Source organism: Nerophis lumbriciformis, linkage group LG33, assembly GCF_033978685.3.
Source record: "Nerophis lumbriciformis linkage group LG33, RoL_Nlum_v2.1, whole genome shotgun sequence".
NCBI classification, from domain to species: Eukaryota; Metazoa; Chordata; class Actinopteri; order Syngnathiformes; family Syngnathidae; genus Nerophis; species Nerophis lumbriciformis.
This window is the reverse complement of record NC_084580.2, coordinates 2,188,210-2,209,407: the sequence shown is the minus strand read 5'-3', so window position 1 is coordinate 2,209,407 and position 21,198 is coordinate 2,188,210. Positions and strand designations below refer to the sequence as shown.

Below are 21,198 nucleotides of genomic sequence, written 5' to 3'. Positions count from 1 at the left end.
GCTATCGCTTTTACCATCATGTTTGTATATATCGTATTTGCTGATGTTGCTCTATTGTTGTTGTTGTTGTTGTTATTGTTGTGTTTGCTGTTGTTGTTTTTGTCTTTCTGTCTAATCCCCTTCTTGTCCCCACAATTCCCCCCTCTGTCTTCCTTTTTTTCTCTTTCTATCTCCTCCTGCTCCGGCCCGGCTGCACCAAATGATAATATAAATAAATGTAATAAAGTCAAATACAAATAAGGCAATAAGAGAAGTATCCTACGCTTCTCTTTTGTAAAGTAAATCTGAACAGCCAATATGGGCATCTACATCAACTATATAATTTGCCTGAGAAGCTGGAAAGGACAAAAAAATAAATAAATGAAATAAAATAAAATAAAATAAATAATATATATGCAAAATAAGAATAATACTGAAGGACGAAGTCTGGCCTCCCTGCAAAATTCTGTCAATATGGGCCTCAGAACAATGACGTTGTTGCTCTGTCCTTAATATCGGTATAACTTTTGTTGACAAAATGCAATTTATTGTCAGAAATTGTCATGAATTACATCATGTGTGCATCCATTATCAAGTTGAGCGTGTAAGCAGGTAACTTAAACAAACATGCTCCTATTCAATAATTACATTTTGTGCTTCCATCCATTCTGTGAAACATGTCTTTTTTTTGACTTGCGTCCTTTGCAGGTGAGGGCTTCCTGTTTTGCCGCTCCAAGTGAAAACGGGAGAGTGCTAAAAGTCTTCCACGTTTTGTTTAAACTGAACTGTCCCACCCTTGGGTTAACCCAGGGGTGTCAAACTCATTTTAGCTCAGGGGCCACATGGAGGAAAATCTATTCCCAGGTGGGCCGGACTGGTAAAATCACGGCACGATAACTTAAAAACAAAGACAACTTCAGATTGTATTTTTTTTTTGTTTTACTTTGGCCACAAATAGAACAGGCACATTCTGAAAATGTCCAAATCTCAAACAATCCTTTTGACAAAACACTTCAAATTCTGAGGGGAAAAAAATGTGTGCGATTTGAAAAACACAACAAACTTAGACTTCATCTCAGTGTATCGACAAAGCCAATAAACATGAAGTCACATCCTATCAGGGATCGAAAAGAATAAATAACAAACTTCTGGCTGTCAAATACCTCATTTGTCATGTCCAGGCGTTAATCCTGTGCTAACTCAACAAACTACTCACACAGAGGTAGAAACTGTTGAAGATGGTTGAGTTACTTAGACTTAGACTTAGACTTAGACTTCCTTGTTATTGTCATTCAAATTTGAACTTTACAGTACAGATAAGAACAAAATTCCGTTGCATTAGCTCATGGTAGTGCAGGATAAAAAATAAACAAGGTGCAGATATAAATAAATAGATTACTGTACAGATAAATATATTGCACTTTTGCATATGCATCCAGGTTTATGGATGTATGTTATATTGTCTTTATATTCCAGCGAGTTAATCCATTTTTGGGGGGAATTGAGGGGATCAATCATCAATCAATCAATCAATCAATGTTTGTTTATGTAGCCCTAAATCACAAGTGTCCCCCCCCTCTAGGGGAGACCGAATGCAATGGATGTCGAGTGGGTCTGACGTAATATTGTGAGAGTCCAGTCCATAGTGGATCCAACATAATAGTAAGAGTCCAGTCCATAGTGGGGCCAGCAGGACACCATCCCGAGCGGAGACGGGTCAGCAGCGCAGAGATGTTCCCAACCGATGCACAGGCGAGCGGTCCACCCCGGGTCCCGACTCTGGACAGCCAGCACTTCATCCATGGCCACCGGACCTGTGCCCCCCCCCCCCTCCACAAGGGAGAGGGGAGCAGAGGAGAAAAGAAAAGAAACGGCAGATCAACTGGTCTAAAAGGGGGGTCTATTTAAAGGCTAGAGTATACAAATGAGTTTTAAGATGGGACTTAAATGCTTCTACTGAGGTAGCATCTCTAATTGTTACCGGGAGGGCATTCCATAGTACTGGAGCCCGAATAGAAAACGCTCTATAGCCCGCAGACTTTTTTTTGGATAATTATGATGCGTTCAAGAGTCTTACGGCCTGAGGGAAGAAACTGTTACAGAACCTGGAGGTTCTGCTTCGGAGGCTGCGGAACCTCTTTCTAAAGTCCAGCAGTGAAAACAGTCCTTGGTGGGGGTGGGAGAAGTCTCTGCAGATTTTCTGAGCCCTGGTCAGGCAGCGGCTTTTTGCGATCTCCTGGATAGGAGGAAGAGGAGTCTGATGATCTTTTCCACTCGTTTTTCTCATTATTTGTACTGTTGTGTTTATGTTGTGTTACGGTGCGGATGTTCTCCCGTAATGTGTTTGTCATTCTTGTTTGGTGTGGGTTCACAGTGTGGCGCATATTTGTAACAGTGTTAAAGTTGTTTATACGGCCACCGTCAGTGTGACCTGTATGACTGTTGACCAAGTATGCATGCATTCACATGTGTGTGTGTGTGTGTGTGCTTGAAATTAACGTTATCATCAAACCAGTTAAAAGATCATACAACGTGTCAGCATTTCTTGACATCTTCGAGTAAAGACCGTTGTTAAACCTGTCCAACGCGTCATTATTATGTGACACGCTGTTTATATGGAGGAAAAGCGGACACCTGGACAGCATGCGGCCGTTAAGGGGTGAAGGTTTCAGGTGAGAGAGGACGCTAAAGGCAGTGCCTTTAAAGCAAGCCCCCAATATTGTTGTCCGGGTGGAAATCGGGAGAAATTCGGGAGAATGGTTGCCCCGGGAGATTGTCGGGAGGGGCACTGAAATTCGGGAGTCCCCCGGGGAAATCGGGAGGGTTGGCAAGTATGCATCCCTGGGTTAACCTGTCACCTCCATTGACACACAGCCGAGGAGCTGCATTGTGTATTTAACGCTGGACTCATTTTAAAGCCTGTTATGGATAAAATGTCTAAATCCTGCAAAAATTCGACAGGTCAATGGACTCAACACTTTGTTTGAATGGTCCCATGACAACATAATGGCGTTCAGAAAAATAGTGTGACGTAAAGTGCAACTTCTTGCCTCTTCTTTGCGTACACAGCGCCCTCTAGTGTCACTTAGGACAATAATGCTGTAAGACAATTTACAAAAAATATTTTTATTATGCAGAGCTTTCAAATCCTGAAATATGTAAGCCTATGATAATAAAAATAATTAATATCGTATATATACACAATATATTATTTTATCAAGCTGGTTCTTCCTCTTCGAACCGGAAGTGGTGTCGTCCAAAGATGGCCGCCTCTATGTTTCGACGCTGCCTTATTGCCGCTGTCAAAGTTAAACGTTTATCACCCTCTTTTTCAGGTAGGTTCATGTGTAAAGAGCTTTTTGAACGCCCTGTCTTAATCTTTTAATTGGATATTAAGTAATTGTCGCACTTTTTGCCGTCTTTTATTTTTGGGGGCCACAAGTTCGCAGTAACCATGTTAGCATCGTTACTGCTACTAACACTATGCTCTGATTAGTTATATTTTCAAATATTCATATTTGAAACACTGTACATTCTTGAAATATTCATGTTTCTTTGCAGCAAAAAGATGGTTACTTTCAACAGCATATTCAGACACCAAAGCATGGGAGGCAAGAGAGAAGGAACCTAAGAATTTGGGTGAGATTGTAAACAGCATTGCTCCTATATACCTCCTACTATACATGATTAATCATCCATCCATCTAGGGCTGGGCAATATGGCCTTTTTTAGTATCTCGATATTTTTAGGCCACGTCACGATTCACGATATATATCTCGATATTTTGCCTTAGCCTTGAATGAACACTTGATGCATATAATCACAGCAGTATGATGATTCTATGTGTCTACATTAAAACATTCTTCTTCATACTGCATTAATATATGCTCATTTTAAACGTTCATGCAGAGAGGGAAACCACAACTAAGTCAATTAACAAAAGTGTATTTATTAAACAGTTATTAAGCAGTGGCACAAACATTCATGTCATTTCCAAAACAGAAAGTGCAAGATTGTCAGAGACATTTTAAAACAAGCTATTAGTGCACTTTTGTGCATGATGTCGTTAAGATGACATATCAAAACAACACTAAATTAAAGTATACTTTTTGTACAGAATGCCACTACAATAGTTAAAAACAAATAAAGTGCACTTTTGTGCATGATGTCAAGATATTTCAATAAGTGTCACATAAAAATGAACTGCATATCAAATAGTATATGTCCTTCGCTATGTGGTAGGTTCCTGCGGATGTTTTCTCCTACGGTGTTGATCTGGAAATAGTTCCTTCGGCATTTTGTTGGTGTGGCACCGAACGGAGATGTTGACATGCAGTTGCAAGCACTCTTCTTTATCTAGCGGGTGACTTTTCAAATGATGCTACATTAGCAGTGGTGCTTACTTTTTGTAGCAACGCTTTTGCCGCATAAATGTTGAACATGTTCCCGCTTGAAGCCAAACCACCGCCGGACGATGGATCCCGTGCTGTTTTTCTTGGGAATTAATTCTTCCTCCATTTGTTACCAGATTCGCACCTTCTCTCTCTCGTATTACCACTCGCACCACACCGTTAGCATCACAACCACGTCGCTGCCTCTCTGCTCCGTGGGAGCGTGTGACGTTGCACACGTGACGTATGTAAGAAGGTGCGCTTGTTTTAAGTCTCTGTGAGAAGGAGAGACAGGAAAGAGTGGGAAACGCATGCAGTTTAATGCCCGCAGCTAAAAGCAACTGCGTGAGAACGTATACTCGAATATCACGATATAGTCATTTTCTATATCACACAGAGACAAACCCGCGATATATCGAGTATATCGATATATATCGCCCAGCCCTACATCCATCCATCCATTTTCTACCGCTTGTCCCTTTCGGGGTCGCGGGGGGTGCTGGAGCCTATCTCAGCTGCACATGGGCGGAAGGCAGGGTACACCCTGGACAAGTCGCCATCTCATCGCAGGGCCAACACAGATAGACAACATTCACGCTCACATTCACACACTAGAGCCAATAAACATCCATCCATCCATCCATTTTCTACCGCTTGTCCATTTCGGGGTCACGGGGGGCGCTGGAGCCTATCTCAGCTGCATTCGGGCGGAAGGCGGTGTACACCCTGGACAAGTCGCCACCTCATCGCAGGGCCAACACAGATTGACAAACAACATTCACGCTCACATTCAAACACTAGGGCCATTAAACATATTCTATTATAAATGATTAAACAATATATCCTGTACATTCAGTAATGGCTGTCACGTCAAAGTAATATGTCAGAATTGTTCCTGAAAACAAACCCTTAATGTTAAATGTTGTAGTCATGACTCTCACTTGTATCGTAGAAGGTTGTTATAAACCAAGACGTTTGTAAACTTTGACATTTCAACTTTCGACGTTTGCGCCCACCTTTTTATTTTTATTTGACCTACGTTTTACCTTGTTTTTAGCAGTTAGCTCAGTGTTTTTCAACCTTGTTTGAGCCGAGGCACATTTTTTTCATTTAAAATATCCGGAGGCACACCACCAGCAGAAATCGTTAAAAAATGAAACTCAGTTGACAGTAAAAAGTCGCAATTGTTGCATATGACTTTAAACCATAACCAACCATGCATCACTATAGCTCTTGTCTCAAAGTAGGTGTATTGTCACGACCTGTCACATCATGCTGTGACTTATTGAGTTTTTTTGCTGTTTTCCTGTGTGTAGTGATTTAGTTCTTGTCTTGCGCTCCTATTTTGATGGCTTTTCCTGTTTTGTTGGTATTTTCCTGTAGCAGTTTCATGTGTTCCTTTGAGGGCTATTCCCCGCATCTGCTTTGTTTTAGCAATCCAGATTACCGTATTTTTCGGACTATAAATCGCAGTTTTTTTCATAGTTTGGCCGGGGGTGCGACTTATACTCAGGAGCGACTTATGTGTGAAATTACTAACACATTACTGTAAAATTATTTAGCTCATTCACGTAAGAGACTAGACGTATAAGATTTCATGGGATTTAGCGATTAGGAGTGACAGATTGTTTGGTAAACGTATATATAGCATGTTCTATATGTTATAGTTATTTGAATGACTCTTACCATAATATGTTACGTTAACATAACAGGCACGTTCTCAGTTGGTTATTTATGCCTCATATAACGGAAACTTATTCAGCCTGTTGTTCACTATTCTTTATTTTAAATTGCCTTTCAAATGTCTATTCTTGGTGTTGGGTTTTATCAAATAAATTTCCCCCAAAAATGCGACTTATACTCCAGTGCGACTTATATATTTTTTCCCTTCTTTATTATACATTTTCAGCCGGTGCGACTTATACTCCGAAAAATACGGTATTTAAGTTGTTGCTATAATTCTTTGTGGGGACATTGTTGATTGTCATGTCATGTTCGGATGTACTTTGTGGGCGCCGTCTCTGCTCCACACGCTGCAAGTCTTTGCCGTCTTCCAGTATTCTGTTTTTGTTTATTTTGTGGTCAGTTCAGTTTTATTTTCGTTCTGAATAGCCTTCCCCTTTTCTTAGGGGCACTCACCTTGTGTTTATTTTTTGTTTAAGCATTAGATACCGTTTCACCTGCACGCTGCCTCCTGCTGTGGTTTGCATATTGTGATCACAACAAACCATTGTCGTCTCACACAACGTGTTCCCGATATCTATAAAGCAGTTAGCTACTGGCTGCCACCTACTGATATGGAAGAGTATCACAAGGTTACGCTGCTGAGCTCTCGGCAGCACCGACACTCAACAACGGCACATTATCTGCAGACTATAATTACTTGTTTGCAAAACATATTTTTACCCCAAATAGGTGAAATTACATAATCTCCCACGGCACACCAGACTGTATCTAATGGCACACTAGTGCGCAGTGGTTGAAAAACACTGTTCGCTTACTCAGCTTCTTAAATTTTTTAGCTCATCTTCCTTATATTCGGGCTAAATAAACAAGGTTCTGGTTCATTTGTTCCAAAGTAGTCTTGGTTGGCTTCCATTAAGTCTGCAATGATTAGTTGTTTTGTTTTTGCTGTTGAAGGAAATAGCGAACGTTGTGATGCGTCTGTGAAATTATTGTGCCACCCTATGCTTAAAATGTCAAAAAAAATACTTAAATATTACTTGATATTATGAATGTGCCTGTTACTATATTACATATATACTTACACCATGTTCACAAAACGTTGACAGAGGCTTACAGATTTTTTTTTAAAACACTTTATAGGCAGTGCAGCACGGTGGAAGAGGGGTTAGTGCGTCTGCCTCACAATACAAAGGTCCTGAGTAGTCTTGGGTTCAATCCCGGGCTCGGGATCTTTCTATGTGGAGTTTGCAGGTTCTCCCCGTGACTGCGTGGGTTCCCTTCGGGTACTCCGGCTTCCTCCCACCTCCAAAGACATGCACCTGGGGATAGGTTGATTGGCAACACTAAATTGTCCCTAGTGTGTGAATGTGAGTGTTAATGTTGTCTGTCTATCTGTGTTGGCCCCGCGATGCGGTGGCGACTTGTCCAGGGTGTACCGCGCCTTCCGCCCGATTGTAGCTGAGATAGGCTCCAGCGCCCCCGCGACCCCAAAGGGAATAAGCGGTAGAAAATGGATGGCTTTATAGGCAGAAAATGTCAATCCTATTACCTACACTGTTAGCTGACCTCTATCATTTATTTACGAGTTAGAATGAAAAAAAAGAAAAACATATGTATGATTGTCTCACATGAGGATTGTAAATGATAGACAAAATTATTTTGTATAAATAGCTGATGCTGCAATACTTGTGATGACCACAAGCCGGCAATAGAGCTCAGTACACTAATGTTTTTTTAGTCTTAGACAAACTTTAATGATCCACAAGGGAAATTGTTCCACACAGTAGCTTATTTACAAAGGATGGAAAGGGTAAGGATGGAAAGGATAATGCAGGTATAAAGTAGACTAAAAATATACAGTACTAGCAATATAAAATATGACATACTGTAAATGTCATATTTACATATTATAAATACAGTATATGATATATACTGATATATTATATTATGTTAAATTTTTATATAATATATACAATATATAACAATTACCATCTACAATATTACAGTATATGTAACAGCTGCAGCAAAAAAAGGTCAGCATAAATAGAGAGTAGATCCAGCAGAAAATATACATTATAAACAAAGAGAGGTAGCTAACATAGAAGCGGCCAGGTAATAGACAGATATCGTCAATTGCTGTATGACGAGTGATTATACAGCTGGATGGAGTGCGGAATGAAGGAGTTCTTGAATCGAACACTGTGGGAACGAAGCTGAAGGAGCCTGTTGGAGTATGAGCTCCGCTGTCCCTCAATTGTCTGGTGGAGTGGGTGGGCAGGATTGTCCATGATGGCAGTTAAGAGATATAATTTATCACATCATATACCGTATTGAGTTTCTGACTTCATCATTAAATATGATTATTTTTGTCATTTTCTAAAATAAAAAAAATAAACAGCTGTGCTGGCCAACAAAATAGACAGAACATACGAGAGGAATTTATCACATCATATACCATATTGAGTTTCTGACTTCATCCTTGAATATGATTCTTTTTGTCATTTTCTAAAATAAAAAAAATAAACAGCTGTGCTGGCCAACAATATGGACAGAACATACGAGAGGAATTTTCCAGTCAGCTCCTTAATGATGTCACAGGTAATATTTTTTTTATATTAATCCACCAAATGTTGAATTTGTAATTTTTTGGTTTTAATAATTTGTGTGTTTTCTAGTTCATAGACAATATATCATGCAGCGAAGAGGTTGCTCAAGCAGAGTACTACCTTTACAAGTAAGACAACTAAGACTTGGACTTTTGTCAAGCTCTCAGTCGCTTTTTGTGTGTGCTATTGTTTTTTATTTTGTATTTCTCTGGAATGTATTGTCTGTTTGCTTTTGTCTCTTTTGTTTTCTTACGTTCAACATTGACATGCTTTTCTTTGTTATGGGGAACTGTAGACTTTTCCTGTTTACTCTTTCCACTGGAATCTGCTCCCAGTATCATGATTATGATGTTTAGGAATGTTCATTCACATATTGTAGTTTCTCTTGATAGAACTATTTAATGATCACCAGCCCAAATAGGTACATCTAGCTATTTAAAAAAGATCAGTTGGTGACACACCTGTCCCATTATAATAGAAACAACACTTTTGTCATCCTCCAGGTTTCGTCACAGTCCAAACTGTTGGTACCTTCGAGACTGGACTATTCACAGCTGGATCAGACAGTGTCTAAAATATGGCGCCAGAGATAAGGCCCTGTACACACTTAAGAACAAGGTAAAAGCCTTTTTAAAAAAGATAGATTAGTATTAGTACACCACTAAACCTTCACCACAATAATAGACATATTCTTACAATAATACATCTTTGTCAGTGTGCGTTATATTTGTCATGGTAGATGCATTTCATTTGTATTTTATATTAATGTTAGGGTTAGAGCGGGTGTGTCCAAAGTGCGACCCGGGGGTTATTTGTTGTTTTTTTATAGGCCTGCGACATATTCTACAGACAAAATAAACACGTCCTAGATTAAACTTTACACAAAAGAATGAAAGAATGGAACTGGCCCAAGTCCTTCCAAAATGGTACCAATGACAACCAAAATAATCGAAGATCTGTGCATCTTACTGTATGTGGTCGTTGATATTCATGCATCCTGTCATGATGAACATGTGTACAAATTTCTTGCAATATATGGTAAGTTTTTGAGCTAAAAGCCTCAAAAAGGTTTTATTTGGCGGAAAAATAATATTAGTAAAGAAAAGAAATTAAATATCTTAAGGGGGTTGGATTAGATATACTACCGTATTTTTCGGAGTTTAAGTCGCTCCGGAGTATAAGTCGCACCGGCCGAAAATGCATAATAATGCAGATAAGTCGCATTTTTGGGGGAAATTTATTTGATAAAACCCAACACCAAGAATAGACATTTGAAAGGCAATTTAAAATAAATAAAGAATAGTGAACAACAGGCTGAATAAGTGTACGTTATATGACGCATAAATAACCAACTGAGAACGTGCCTGGTATGTTAACGTAACATATTATGGTAAGAGTCCTTCAAATAACTATAACATATAGAACATGCTATACGTTTACCAAACAATCTGTCACTCCTAATCGCTAAATTCGATGAAATCGTATACGTCTAGTCTCTTACGTGAATGAGCTAAATAATATTATTTGATATTTTACGGTAATGTCTTAATAATTTCACACATAAGTCGCTCCTGAGTATAAGTCGCACCCCGGCCAAACTATGAAAAAAACTGCGACTTATATTCCGAAAAATACAGTAATTAGATATACAGTACTCGTTACCTACAATATAACAGTCTTTGGGACAATAGAGGCTCTGCAGCTATTGCTGTTCGTCTCCAAACACAAGTACAGTCTTTAATTACATCAGAAAAAGATGCTTAATTTGTTGCTAGTTGCTAGTTTAATAAAGGAAAAAGCCACAAAGGATTGGAGAAGTGTCCAGAAACTGGAACAATTCTCAACAGAGTGCAGCCTGTGTTACATAGTCCATACAATAAGCAAAAACTATTAAAAAAAATGAGTGAAATGAAATGTGTTAATACTAACTACCGTATTTTTCGGACTATAAGTCGCAGTTTTTTTCATAGTTTGGCCGGGGTCCAGTGCGACTTATATATGTTTTTTCCCTTCTTTATTATGCATTTTGGGCAAGTGCGACTTATACTCCGGTGCGACTTATACTCCGAAAAATACGGTATTGATAATACAGATTTGTTTTTTAATCTATGCATAACATTTTTTAGCCTTTTTAAAGAGAATATATGCATCATTGCTAATTATGCAGAGTAAATGATGATTTCAATTAACCCCACCCAGGCCACGCCCCCACTGCCACAATTATATTGGCAATCTGGGGGAAATCCTGGTGTAATATTGTCTCAATGTGAATAAATAATGCTGTGTATGTTCCCCATAGGTCCACTATGGAATCTTCCCAGATAATTTCACCTTCAACCTGCTTTTAGATTCTTACCTGAAGGATGAGGACCTAAAAAGTAAGCCTTTTAAATGAGTCAGTTAAAGAATATGGCCAAATACAATAGATACACAAAGGTAGTCCGACACATGTATGCTTCCAAAAGATTAAAAGAAAAGAAAATATGAGTACTTTAAAGCTTCCTATCATCTTAGATATACTCTTTTAACATTTGTGTGTGTATGTGGCTAATTAGAAAGGGCCTACTGGCTCTAAAAACATATTTAAAATTCATAATAAGCGGTAGAAAATGGATGGATGGATGGATATTTGATAGGGTAAAGATAACGAGGTATTCTACAAACTGTTACCACAAAGTTAATGGCATGCAGTTGTCTAAAATGTCTTGCAAAGATCAGGAATCCGGTGGAACCTATGAGTTGTCATTTAAATGAATAGCATTTGAATTACAAACACACAGTGTGGCTGTTGTTGCGTAACCTTCGTTTGTGAACCTTTTTAGGTGCGTGTTCTGTGGTGGAAGAGGTGATGCTCCAGGAGGCCTTTGACGTTTCCTCCACCCAGATCCTGTCGCTGTACGCTCTTGGCAGTTACCTAGCAACCACACCACAACTCACTGTGAGCCGAATACACAAGATGGGGTAGTGTTATTATGAAGACAAAGTCAGTTGTGTTTTAGTGATGTGCCGGACATGTGCACTAAGGTATCAGAGGAAAGAGCATTTGGAGCATCGCTGCTCATCTGTGGCCTCCAACAAGACAACAGCATCGGCCTCACTGCTCAGCTTCTTGGAAACACTCTGCTAGGTGCGCATGTACAGGAAAAGTGCACACTTTTGTGTTCCCCTGACTGGATTCATTAATTTGTTTGGAGTTTGATTCTCTTCTAGGCAAGGCGGAGCTGCAGAAGGGCATTTTTGCTGTGTTCAAAGGTATGCCTCTTCTCTGGACACGTGGATATTTGGGTCGAGCGCTGGCTGTCATGGAGAGTGTTGCCGCATCGCCTGGTGAAGTTAAACTGCCCAAAGACTCGGTAAGTAATGAACCGCAGCTCTTGTGTGCTTGCAACAATCCTGCACGATTATTATTGCCAGCTTCTTTATTAAAAACCGCTGTCTGGTTACAAGGCATCAAAATGTGCACACCGTGACTTCCAGATTAGTGCAAACAGAGTTTTAAAATAAAAGCATGACAGTATTAACCCAAATTCTTCCACAGCAAGTAAAAAAATGCACAGATTTGGAGGAGTAAATAAATGACTGAAATAATTGCACACATACGAAAGCTTTTTTTCAACAAAAGTACAAGTAGATAAATGTATGAAAAACCATGTGAAAACAGTAAAATAAAAATATGCACAAATGGAGAAAAACATAAATTTTTATTTATCGTCAATTCTCCTTATCTCTCTGGTAAAAGTCCAGTAAAATTGTCTAGTTGCAGTTTTAATGATTCGTTTTTGGTTTATGTCGGTTTGACATAAACCAACCAACCATAAACCACAAGCCAGTCATAAAAACGTCGACATATACAGGTTCCACCGTACTCATTTGTGTTGCCAGCTATTTCGACAATAATGACTGTAGTGAGTCATTTTCATTAAGTTAATAGTAAATATATAGGCCTAATGCTATGCAAGCAGTATGATGATGAATCTCAAGTATATCCATGTTTCTTGTCTAAAGTATTGTGCCTTTAAGGGGAACTGCACTTTTTGGGGGAATTTTGCCTATCGTTCACAATCATTATGAAAGGCATGACGATGAATGCTTTTTTATAAAAAAAATTGCATTCTAAATATTAAATAAATGTGATCAAAAGTCTGCTCACAATGGAGCCTATGGGAGCCGTAAAATCTTGAAAAAAAAAACAAACGCCTCCATTGAAGTTTTATTTACATGATGTAACTATATATGTAATGTAGTAACGAGCACATTTATACTAACATAACATTTATGTATTTTGATCATTTTAAGCATACACGGCGCATTAATTTAAAAAATGCATCACGACGTTTGCTGATTTATATTCACTGCAGGCTTACTGAGAGTCAACAAATATAATAAAACATCACTTCAACATTTTTACAAGCAGTCAAAGATGGGTAGAGTAAACAAAAATTGTACTTCTGTTCTATTGTATTTCTAAGTCCGGTGAGGTAGTCCTGTGTGGGGGTTTGAGGGAGAATGGAGGGATTGTTTTTAGTGTTCAAAAGTCTTATGGCCTGCGGGAAGAAGCTGTTACAGAACTTTGAAGTTCTACTTCGGAGGCTGCGGAACCTTTTTCCAGAATCCAGCAGCAAAAACAGTCCTTGTCGGGCGTGGGACATGTATCTGCTGATATTCTGAGCCCTCGGCAGATAGCGGATTTTTGCAATTTCTTGGATGTTAGGAAGTGGAGTCTGAAAGATCTTCTCCGCCGTCCTCACCACTCTCTGCAGGGACTTCCAGTCGGAGGAACTGCATGCTCCCAATCAGACAGAGATGCCGTTTGTTAGGATGCTCTTTATAGTGACTCTGTAGAAGGTGTTGAGAATAGGAGGAGGGAGGCGTGATGTCTTCATCCGACACAGAAAGTGCATTCGCTGCCTGGGACCAGGTCGTTGTGTCTGTTACTGCGCCTCCAGAAACTTTGTGCTGCTTAAGCCTGGTATATACTCTCCCGCTCAAGTAACTTGCATAAGCGACGTCATCTTGTCCCCTCCCCCTGCGTACCTTTCCGCAAGCCTTGCGTGCACCTCCCAAAAATCCTAGCTTCAGAGCTGTGATCGATCGGTCATCTTTTGAAGAGGAGGGCCCCTGACCGCAAGATGGCAGACTGTGTGCTTAAAATGCACAAATTATTGTATGAAATAAAGCAACAGTGATGAAACATATGCATTCAAACTGATATTGTGTACTCAATATCTTGGTGTGCTATAAAAACAATTACTTACGGTAATGTGTTTTTTTTTCAGCTTATTGCGTTGTCGTCCAAAAAAAGTCACGCATACGACAGTCTTTAACTTTTATTGCCAATCTTGTGCCAACAATAGGTTCATTTCCGACATATTCTTTCTGGTACACTTTTTCTCTCAAACATAACACTTCATTGTTCTCTGTCAGTATCTTTTAGTCACGGCAGCTATATTCGCAAACCTGAGAGCTCTGGACATCAAAACATAAAAAATGCCATGAGCAGGTCGTTACAATAGTTATTTGACAGTTTTGTTAATTTACAATTACTAGCTCTGTTATCCCATGTCCCTAACGGCCGAATACTAATAGAGTTGCAAAATTGCTCGTCCTCTTCCGCAACCCGTTCAGGGGTTGCACATTCCCTCTTCATGTCTTTTCCTCTGGTTTATGAATAAAATGTCCGTAAAAAATATACTGATGTTTCTGAATGATTAGTTCCAGTGTCAACAATGAAGATGACATGATTCACAAGCCTGATACAACGGAAGAACAATAACCCAACCAAGACGCCGTCAGAGGGGACGCAAGCTACGTGGCATGAGAGTATATCCCAGCCTTTACTCTCTCCACTGCTGTGCCGTTGATGAGTTGTGTGGCTCTTTGTTTTTTTCGACGTTCAGTGCCATGTTGTTGGTTCTGCACCAGTCAACCAGATGTTTCACCCCGTTTCTGTAGTCCATGTCATTATCACGGTTGAGGCCCACTACTGTTATGTTTTCTGCAAACTTCACAATGTGGTTAGTAGTGGTCCTGGCACAGCAGTCATGGGTAGGGCTGGACGATTATGACAAAAATAATAATCACGATTATAGTGATTGATATTGTAATCACAATTAATACCATGTTTATTCACAGTATCTTAAAATCCACAAAGCCTTTTGGTTCTCTCCAGTCAGCAAATCAGTGCATTTGTCTGAACAGCATCCTCACTTTTGGAGGACGTGACCGTCGTGATGTGACATCCTTCATCTGCAGATACACACACATGCTGACACATTGTTGTCATTTAACAAACATCATACATAGACAGTCGGTGAAGCGCCTTCTTAATCCTGTTTGATAATGCAGCCTTTTCCTAATGAGATCTTGAGAGGGCCTGTCTGTGAGCATCCCTGCCACAGTATACCAAACACGCTGTGACAGACAATAATGTAGCACCTCAGGGCATATTGCATCCAGATTCTTCCTGTGCCTCAGGTCATACTTTAATCCCATTGCCTTCATTAAGAAGCAGAGGTCAGCTGGCAAATATCTCACACAGCTCACAAGATTTTATTACAGTTGAGTCTAAGATGATAAACATAATTTTTCTTGCTTTTTGTAGTTGGATTTTGTGAATGACACGCTGCAACAACTGTCTTCAATGTCTTCTGACTCTTCTGGAGAAGAGTCCGACAAGGAGGAAGAGCAGAAAGTGGAAATCGCTGATGAAGAAGACCAGGCAGAAAGAGATCGACTATCCGAGTATGAGAGCCGATTCAAAGTAGGGATGCACTGTTGAAGAATTGTCAAAATCAATAATTATGAGTGTAATTTATGTAATTAAGGTGATGCTGTAGCTTGTTTAGTTCAGATGCAGCCATTTGTTCTACTTTGTTCTAATATCCCTGCTCTATAGCTATAGTTTGGCCCTTTATTTATCTAAACCGCAAAGTGGACCGAGTGTTAAATGGAAGCAAGCAATAATTGGAGAGGCTGGTATTTACGAAATGTAAGCATAGTTTGTTTACTTTAAAGGGGAGCTGCTATATTTTTTTAGGAATTGTGCCTATTGTTCACAATCATTATCAATCAATCAATCAATCAAAGTTTACTTATATAGTGTCCCCTTAATGTAAATGAATGTGGCGCGCCGCCACGGCATTTTTATTACTGCCACACCTTGAAACTACGGGCTTTTTTTTGTACTTGAAAACAAATTAAAGTATCGGTAATATAATATTTCTGGGTTTTTCCTGGCTCAAATTGAGGCAGAGGTGGTACAATCCTGACCATGCGCCAGAATTTTAGCGCAAAAAAATTATAGTTTTTTTTCAATTAAGTAATATGCTGTAAAGAACACTGTAAAATGTATTATAATGTATATTAATTTGATGGGTAGTTTGCTGTAAAATCATAAGTCAAGCAGATATTTAAGTCCATCTATCCATTTTCTAACGCTTGTCCCTTTCGGGGTCGTGGGGGGTCGCCGGAGCCTATCTCAGCTGCATTCGGGCGGAAGGCGGGGTACACCCTGGACAAGTCCCCTCCTCATGGCAGGGCCAACACAGATAGACAGACAACATTCACACTAACATTCACATACTAGGGCCAATTTAGTGTTGCCAATTAACCTATCCCCAGGTATTTATTTTTATTTAGACAAAAAATGTTTGGAAAGTATGATAATATACTGTAATATTTGTTGCAATAATATATATTAATAAAGTTTCAAAGGCACGCAATTTCAATCAGTACATATAATTTTTCTGTACCGTCATGAAACTCTACCTGATCCTATGCAAACTTCTAATAAATTCTTCAATCGATCTATTATAATTAGTCAGAAAAGGTTGGAAACGAAGCTAACACTACTAGCTGTGTTCACTTACCAGAGACAAAATGTTCACAGCACAGTCTGAAGTGTTCTGTAGGAGTCCAGTGATACCTTCGTATCATGCTCCGTATGGCAAAAATCCACTTGTTACGGTGTTGTGCCAAAATGTGAATGCCTGCCAAAAATGGATTTCCTTCGCGGGAGCGCGCACCGCTCTTTAAACCTGCATTGCATGGCTTAGTCTGTCCAAGGTGGATTACTAGGTGTAAGACAAACACTTTATCTTCATGGTTATTGTAACGCTACGTGTTTGACATCCTTTATCGTGTCTGGAAAATGACAGTTTTCCTTTTCTGTGGTATTAATGTGATTTAAAGGACAAATGTCTCTTCTCCTCACAATAACAACATTTCACTTACATTTATGTCAATTTCCTTGATATTATTTTGCGTTTATTAGCAGGTTTTGTTTTATTTGCCAATTTATAAATCCTATCAGCAGTATCGTGAACGCATAAATCATATGCCTTTATTTTCGTTTTAGTTTAGTGATTGTTGATTAGGCATATTAGCAAACAAACCTAACAAAGGGGATGAGGGATCAACTAACTGTGATAAAAAAGTCAAAACAACAAGCTGCCGAATGCTATGGCGACTCGCGCACGCACACAGAAATCACTATGGTGCCCTCTCACAAACAAAATCACAATATTGCTCAGCAACCATATTGCTACAATAATAAACATTTAAAAAGGTAAAATGCACACACACATTGACAACGGCAGTGAACTGATGAGAAAAGAGCAGACAAAAGGCGGAAAATGGGAGGGAGAGAAGGGAGCCGTACGTGCCTTCATGTTTGTGATTTGGAAGACCAAGGGGCTGCTCCGGAACGAGAGAAATGATACTGTCTTCTTCTCCGCTGTGATATAACTTTGTTCTGGCATCTTTTCCCTATAAAGACCGGCTTCATCACAGTAAAAAATTATTTGGTTACTGACTGTGCTGTGCTGGGGTAATGCTTATGAGTGCAATGAATGTACTCTTCGCAAATAGTGTTTTTTAAACTCCACAGCGGTTTGCTCCTTCTTTCCACGCTGGTCTGTTGAGTTTTTGAGACCCTTATTGAGTTAGCAAAATGGACAAAACTTATCAAAAGGCACACATGCTGGAGTGACAGACGTGACCTCTCCTGCACAGCAAGTGAAGTGCCTTCCCAACAATGTTTCGCCCTGCTTTCTTTCCTGGTGCCTAAATGAAGCGTTCGTCTACAGCAACATGGTTCGCACGCAGAGGCATGTTTGGATCGAAAAGTTTGTTAATCGAAAAGTTTGCATATAAAGGGGGTTGTAAATCAAGGTTCCACTGTACTGCCATCTTGTGGAGTTAATGAAAAAATGGCTTTAAAAAGGTTGCCTACAGCCTCAGCTGTAGAAAGCAACATATGAATGGATTCTGGGGACGGCGTGGCGCGGTTGGGAGTGTGGCCGTGCCAGCAACCTGAGGGTTACTGGTTTAATCCCCACCTTCTACCAACCTTGTCACGTCCGTTGTGTCCTTGAGCAAGACACTTCACCCTTGCTCCTGATGGGTCGTGGTTAGGGCCTTGTATGGCAGCTCCTGCCATCAGTGTGTGAATGTGTGGGTGAATGTGGAAATAGTGTCAAAGCGCTTTGAGTACCTTGAAGATAGAAAAGCGCTATACAAGTATAACCCATTTACCATTATTCTAATACAGTGATGCAATAAAGCATTTACCTTACAGATAAAAATGACTGTATTGTGCTATATTACAGTATGTATTGTATGTGCCATTGCATCTTTGATGTTGTTTCCAGTCTCACCTTGCTTCTTTTTTTTTCTTTAGAAGTTGATTGGTCAGTTGGAAGCTCATGGAAAGGTTGACTCTGAGGCCAGCTTTCAGTCATTGGTGACCACTCTGGCCAAGCAGCAGCTGCCCTCCACCGAGAAACCAGACCTGGATATGTACGAGAGTCTACTGTCGACCTGGGAGGCCGAGAGGAGGATGCTGATCCAGAGGGAGCAGGATATGTGGAGAAAAGCAGATGAGGAGAATCGTCAGCGGCTGATTGCCAGGGCGGACCTGTAGCAGGCACAATACAAGTTTAACTTCTATAACCTGTTATGTATTAATGTATATGTATGTTTTTATAATGCTTGTGGGCTAGAATAAAAAATAAAATAGTGGTTTCAATTGTGCAACCTCTTTAATTAGGAAAAAACGGGAATGTTGGGATCACGTCCTCCCATTCCTTTCCTGTTTGTGTAATGCGAGTGTGTGAGGGAGTTTTCTCACAGGAGTAAAAAAACGGGCATTGCACTGAAGAATTTGCTGATAACTAATCTACAAAGAAATAATTATTTGCCAGCATAGGCAGTTATTTATGAGCTGTAAACAGTGAATGCATTATATGGTCCTGGTTAATCGTGTGAATACACACAGGTGCATGATAAAGCTAGGAAGACAATGCTACCCGTATTAAAAATTAAACACTTGACTTGCTGACAGTGAGAAGCTTCAAGTGCTTAGATGAAAGATAATACATTTTGTGGGGAAAACATTATTATTCAGGATTTGGAGTTTCTTTTGTATTTGCCTGTTTGTATTCTAATGTAACGACTCAGAAATAATAAGATTGTCCTAAGACTTTGTAAACGAGGGCTGCGTCATCTGCTGACGCAGCTGACCTTGGAGGGTAGTGGAGACTTTGTGAGAGCTAAATTATTATTTTTTTTATCAGCTTGCATACCGGCCCTGCATATATGTGCGTCTGTTAGACATTCTCTGCACCAGGACATTGTATTGCCAGCTAATATTCCAGCTGGTTAGACATTTTAAGCCAGCAAGTTCTTATCAAGTCAAATGTACTGCACATCATGTTCTCTTTTTTTGCAGATTTTTATGAGTAGGAAAAGCTTTGATGTCGAGCTGACCACAGCCCATCATGGCCACTGCCATTTGTCAAGGTCAGCTGCTCTTCTTTTTAAAACTGATTATTAATAATGTTTATTTTGTCTGTCTCATATGTTTGCATTGGGATGAGTGTAGCATTTGTCCTGACAAGGGTTTATTGCGTATTTATTCAATTTTGGAATAAGTCAGACAAGCATGAGGTAATAATTGGGAATTGGATTTAGTGTTAAATTCATTTTGTGCGTACTTAATATGATATGTGTTTAATCTTTTCAAGTGGTTAAAAGTTTGCATGCAAAGAACATTTGATTTAATTTGAAACTGTGTAAACTTTTTTTAAGAGCGCTTGTCTGCGTCCTATACCTTGTCTTTATTTTGTTTGTATTGCCAGTATTATTCATGACCTTTTTTCTTTAAAAAAAAAATAATTGTTCCACATTTAAGGATGATGTAATGTTTTCTTCCTCACCTGAAGGACCATGTATTGCTTCAAAAGGCTAAATACAATGACTCACTTGATGACTTCACACAATTGTAATGTCATCATGTAATTACAATATCTTTAGAAGAACAAACTGGGAAAAAAAACATCCCTGCTGATCATGTGCACCTTGTGGGACAAGATTGAAGGTAAGACTAAACTCATTTCATCCAATCAGTGCTAATAATATTCACATGCTTCATTAAAATATATTTTTTAGGAATAAACAGGAAAAGATGTAAAGTGTGGTAAGGACACATTTAAATTTTCTATAAAGTTTTGACAAAATGTTACATGCATAAACTGCAAAATCTCACTTTTAATGTGATAGTTTAAATAACTGTGCACCTAATCAATGGACTCACACTTTTGTTAATATTTTAATGTGGGACTCCAAGTGGGTTTGATGTCCCAGATAAATAGATGAATATTTAAATAACAAGACATTGATTTTTCTTATCAAATGACTCAACCCAAAATATATATATATATATATATATATATATATATATATATAATATATATATATAATATATATATTATATATATATATATATATATATAATAGCCTACTGTATAGTATATCTTTTTTTTTCCTGACCTCTCGATATTTTTGAACTGCGTAATTTTTAAAATTATTTTTTTTTCTTATTGATTTGAAACTTAAGACCTCAACCGTTATTGAAATGCTCCAGAACCGTGCTTGTACCGGGTATTTCTTATACATAATTTATTAAAATAAACATTAAACTCTGCATTGGCAGGTCCACCAATATTTTCCACCGCTCAACTAGAGGTTTTGAGGTCGCCAAAACTGTCAAAACAAATCATGTGAGAGCTATTACTTTAATGGAAAATTATTCCAGTATTCCATTATTGTAGCTTTAACTAAAAGCTGAACGAATTACATATTTTTTTATTATTATAGTATAAAGCGCACTTTTTATATTCGTGAAACAAGACCCAAGAGGTGTACTGTAGTGTCTACACAATGTTTCTAGTAGAGGATGGAGTTGTACCAAAAATAAAGTGAATTGTTGACCATGGACAATTACAGCCTCAAGTTGTTTTGAATATGATGCCACCTGCCCAACTATTGTTGGGCAGTTTCACCCATTTCTCTTTGCAGCACCTCTCAAACTCCATCAGATTGGATGGGAAGCGTTGGTTTTCATCCAGGATGTCTCTGTACATTGCTGCATTCATCTTAGTCTAATCAGGAAGGTGACCAAGAACCTGATGGTCACTCTTTTAGAGCTACAGCATTCCTCTGTGAAGAGAGGAGAACCTTTCAGAAGAACAACCATC

General features: G+C 39.1%; 1 protein-coding gene across 2 annotated transcripts; it reads left to right on the top strand.

The window, feature by feature from the left end:
- Positions 1-2,484: 2,484 nt before the first annotated feature.
- mrps27 (mitochondrial ribosomal protein S27) lies at positions 2,485-18,689 on the top strand. 2 transcript variants are annotated; one of them, XM_061928789.1, is made up of 11 exons: positions 2,485-2,651; positions 3,541-3,618; positions 8,584-8,654; positions 8,732-8,790; positions 9,166-9,280; positions 10,962-11,040; positions 11,485-11,600; positions 11,687-11,789; positions 11,873-12,015; positions 15,264-15,422; positions 18,342-18,689. In XM_061928789.1, the coding sequence occupies exons 3-11, from the start codon at positions 8,601-8,603 to the stop codon at positions 18,582-18,584; spliced, it is 1,071 nt and encodes a 356-aa protein (XP_061784773.1). In that variant the 5' UTR covers positions 2,485-2,651; positions 3,541-3,618; positions 8,584-8,600; the 3' UTR covers positions 18,585-18,689. The 2 variants fall into 2 exon arrangements, with proteins under 2 accessions (XP_061784773.1, XP_061784772.1); XM_061928788.1 differs by lacking the exon at positions 2,485-2,651 and adding an exon at positions 3,226-3,314.
- Positions 18,690-21,198: the final 2,509 nt, after the last annotated feature.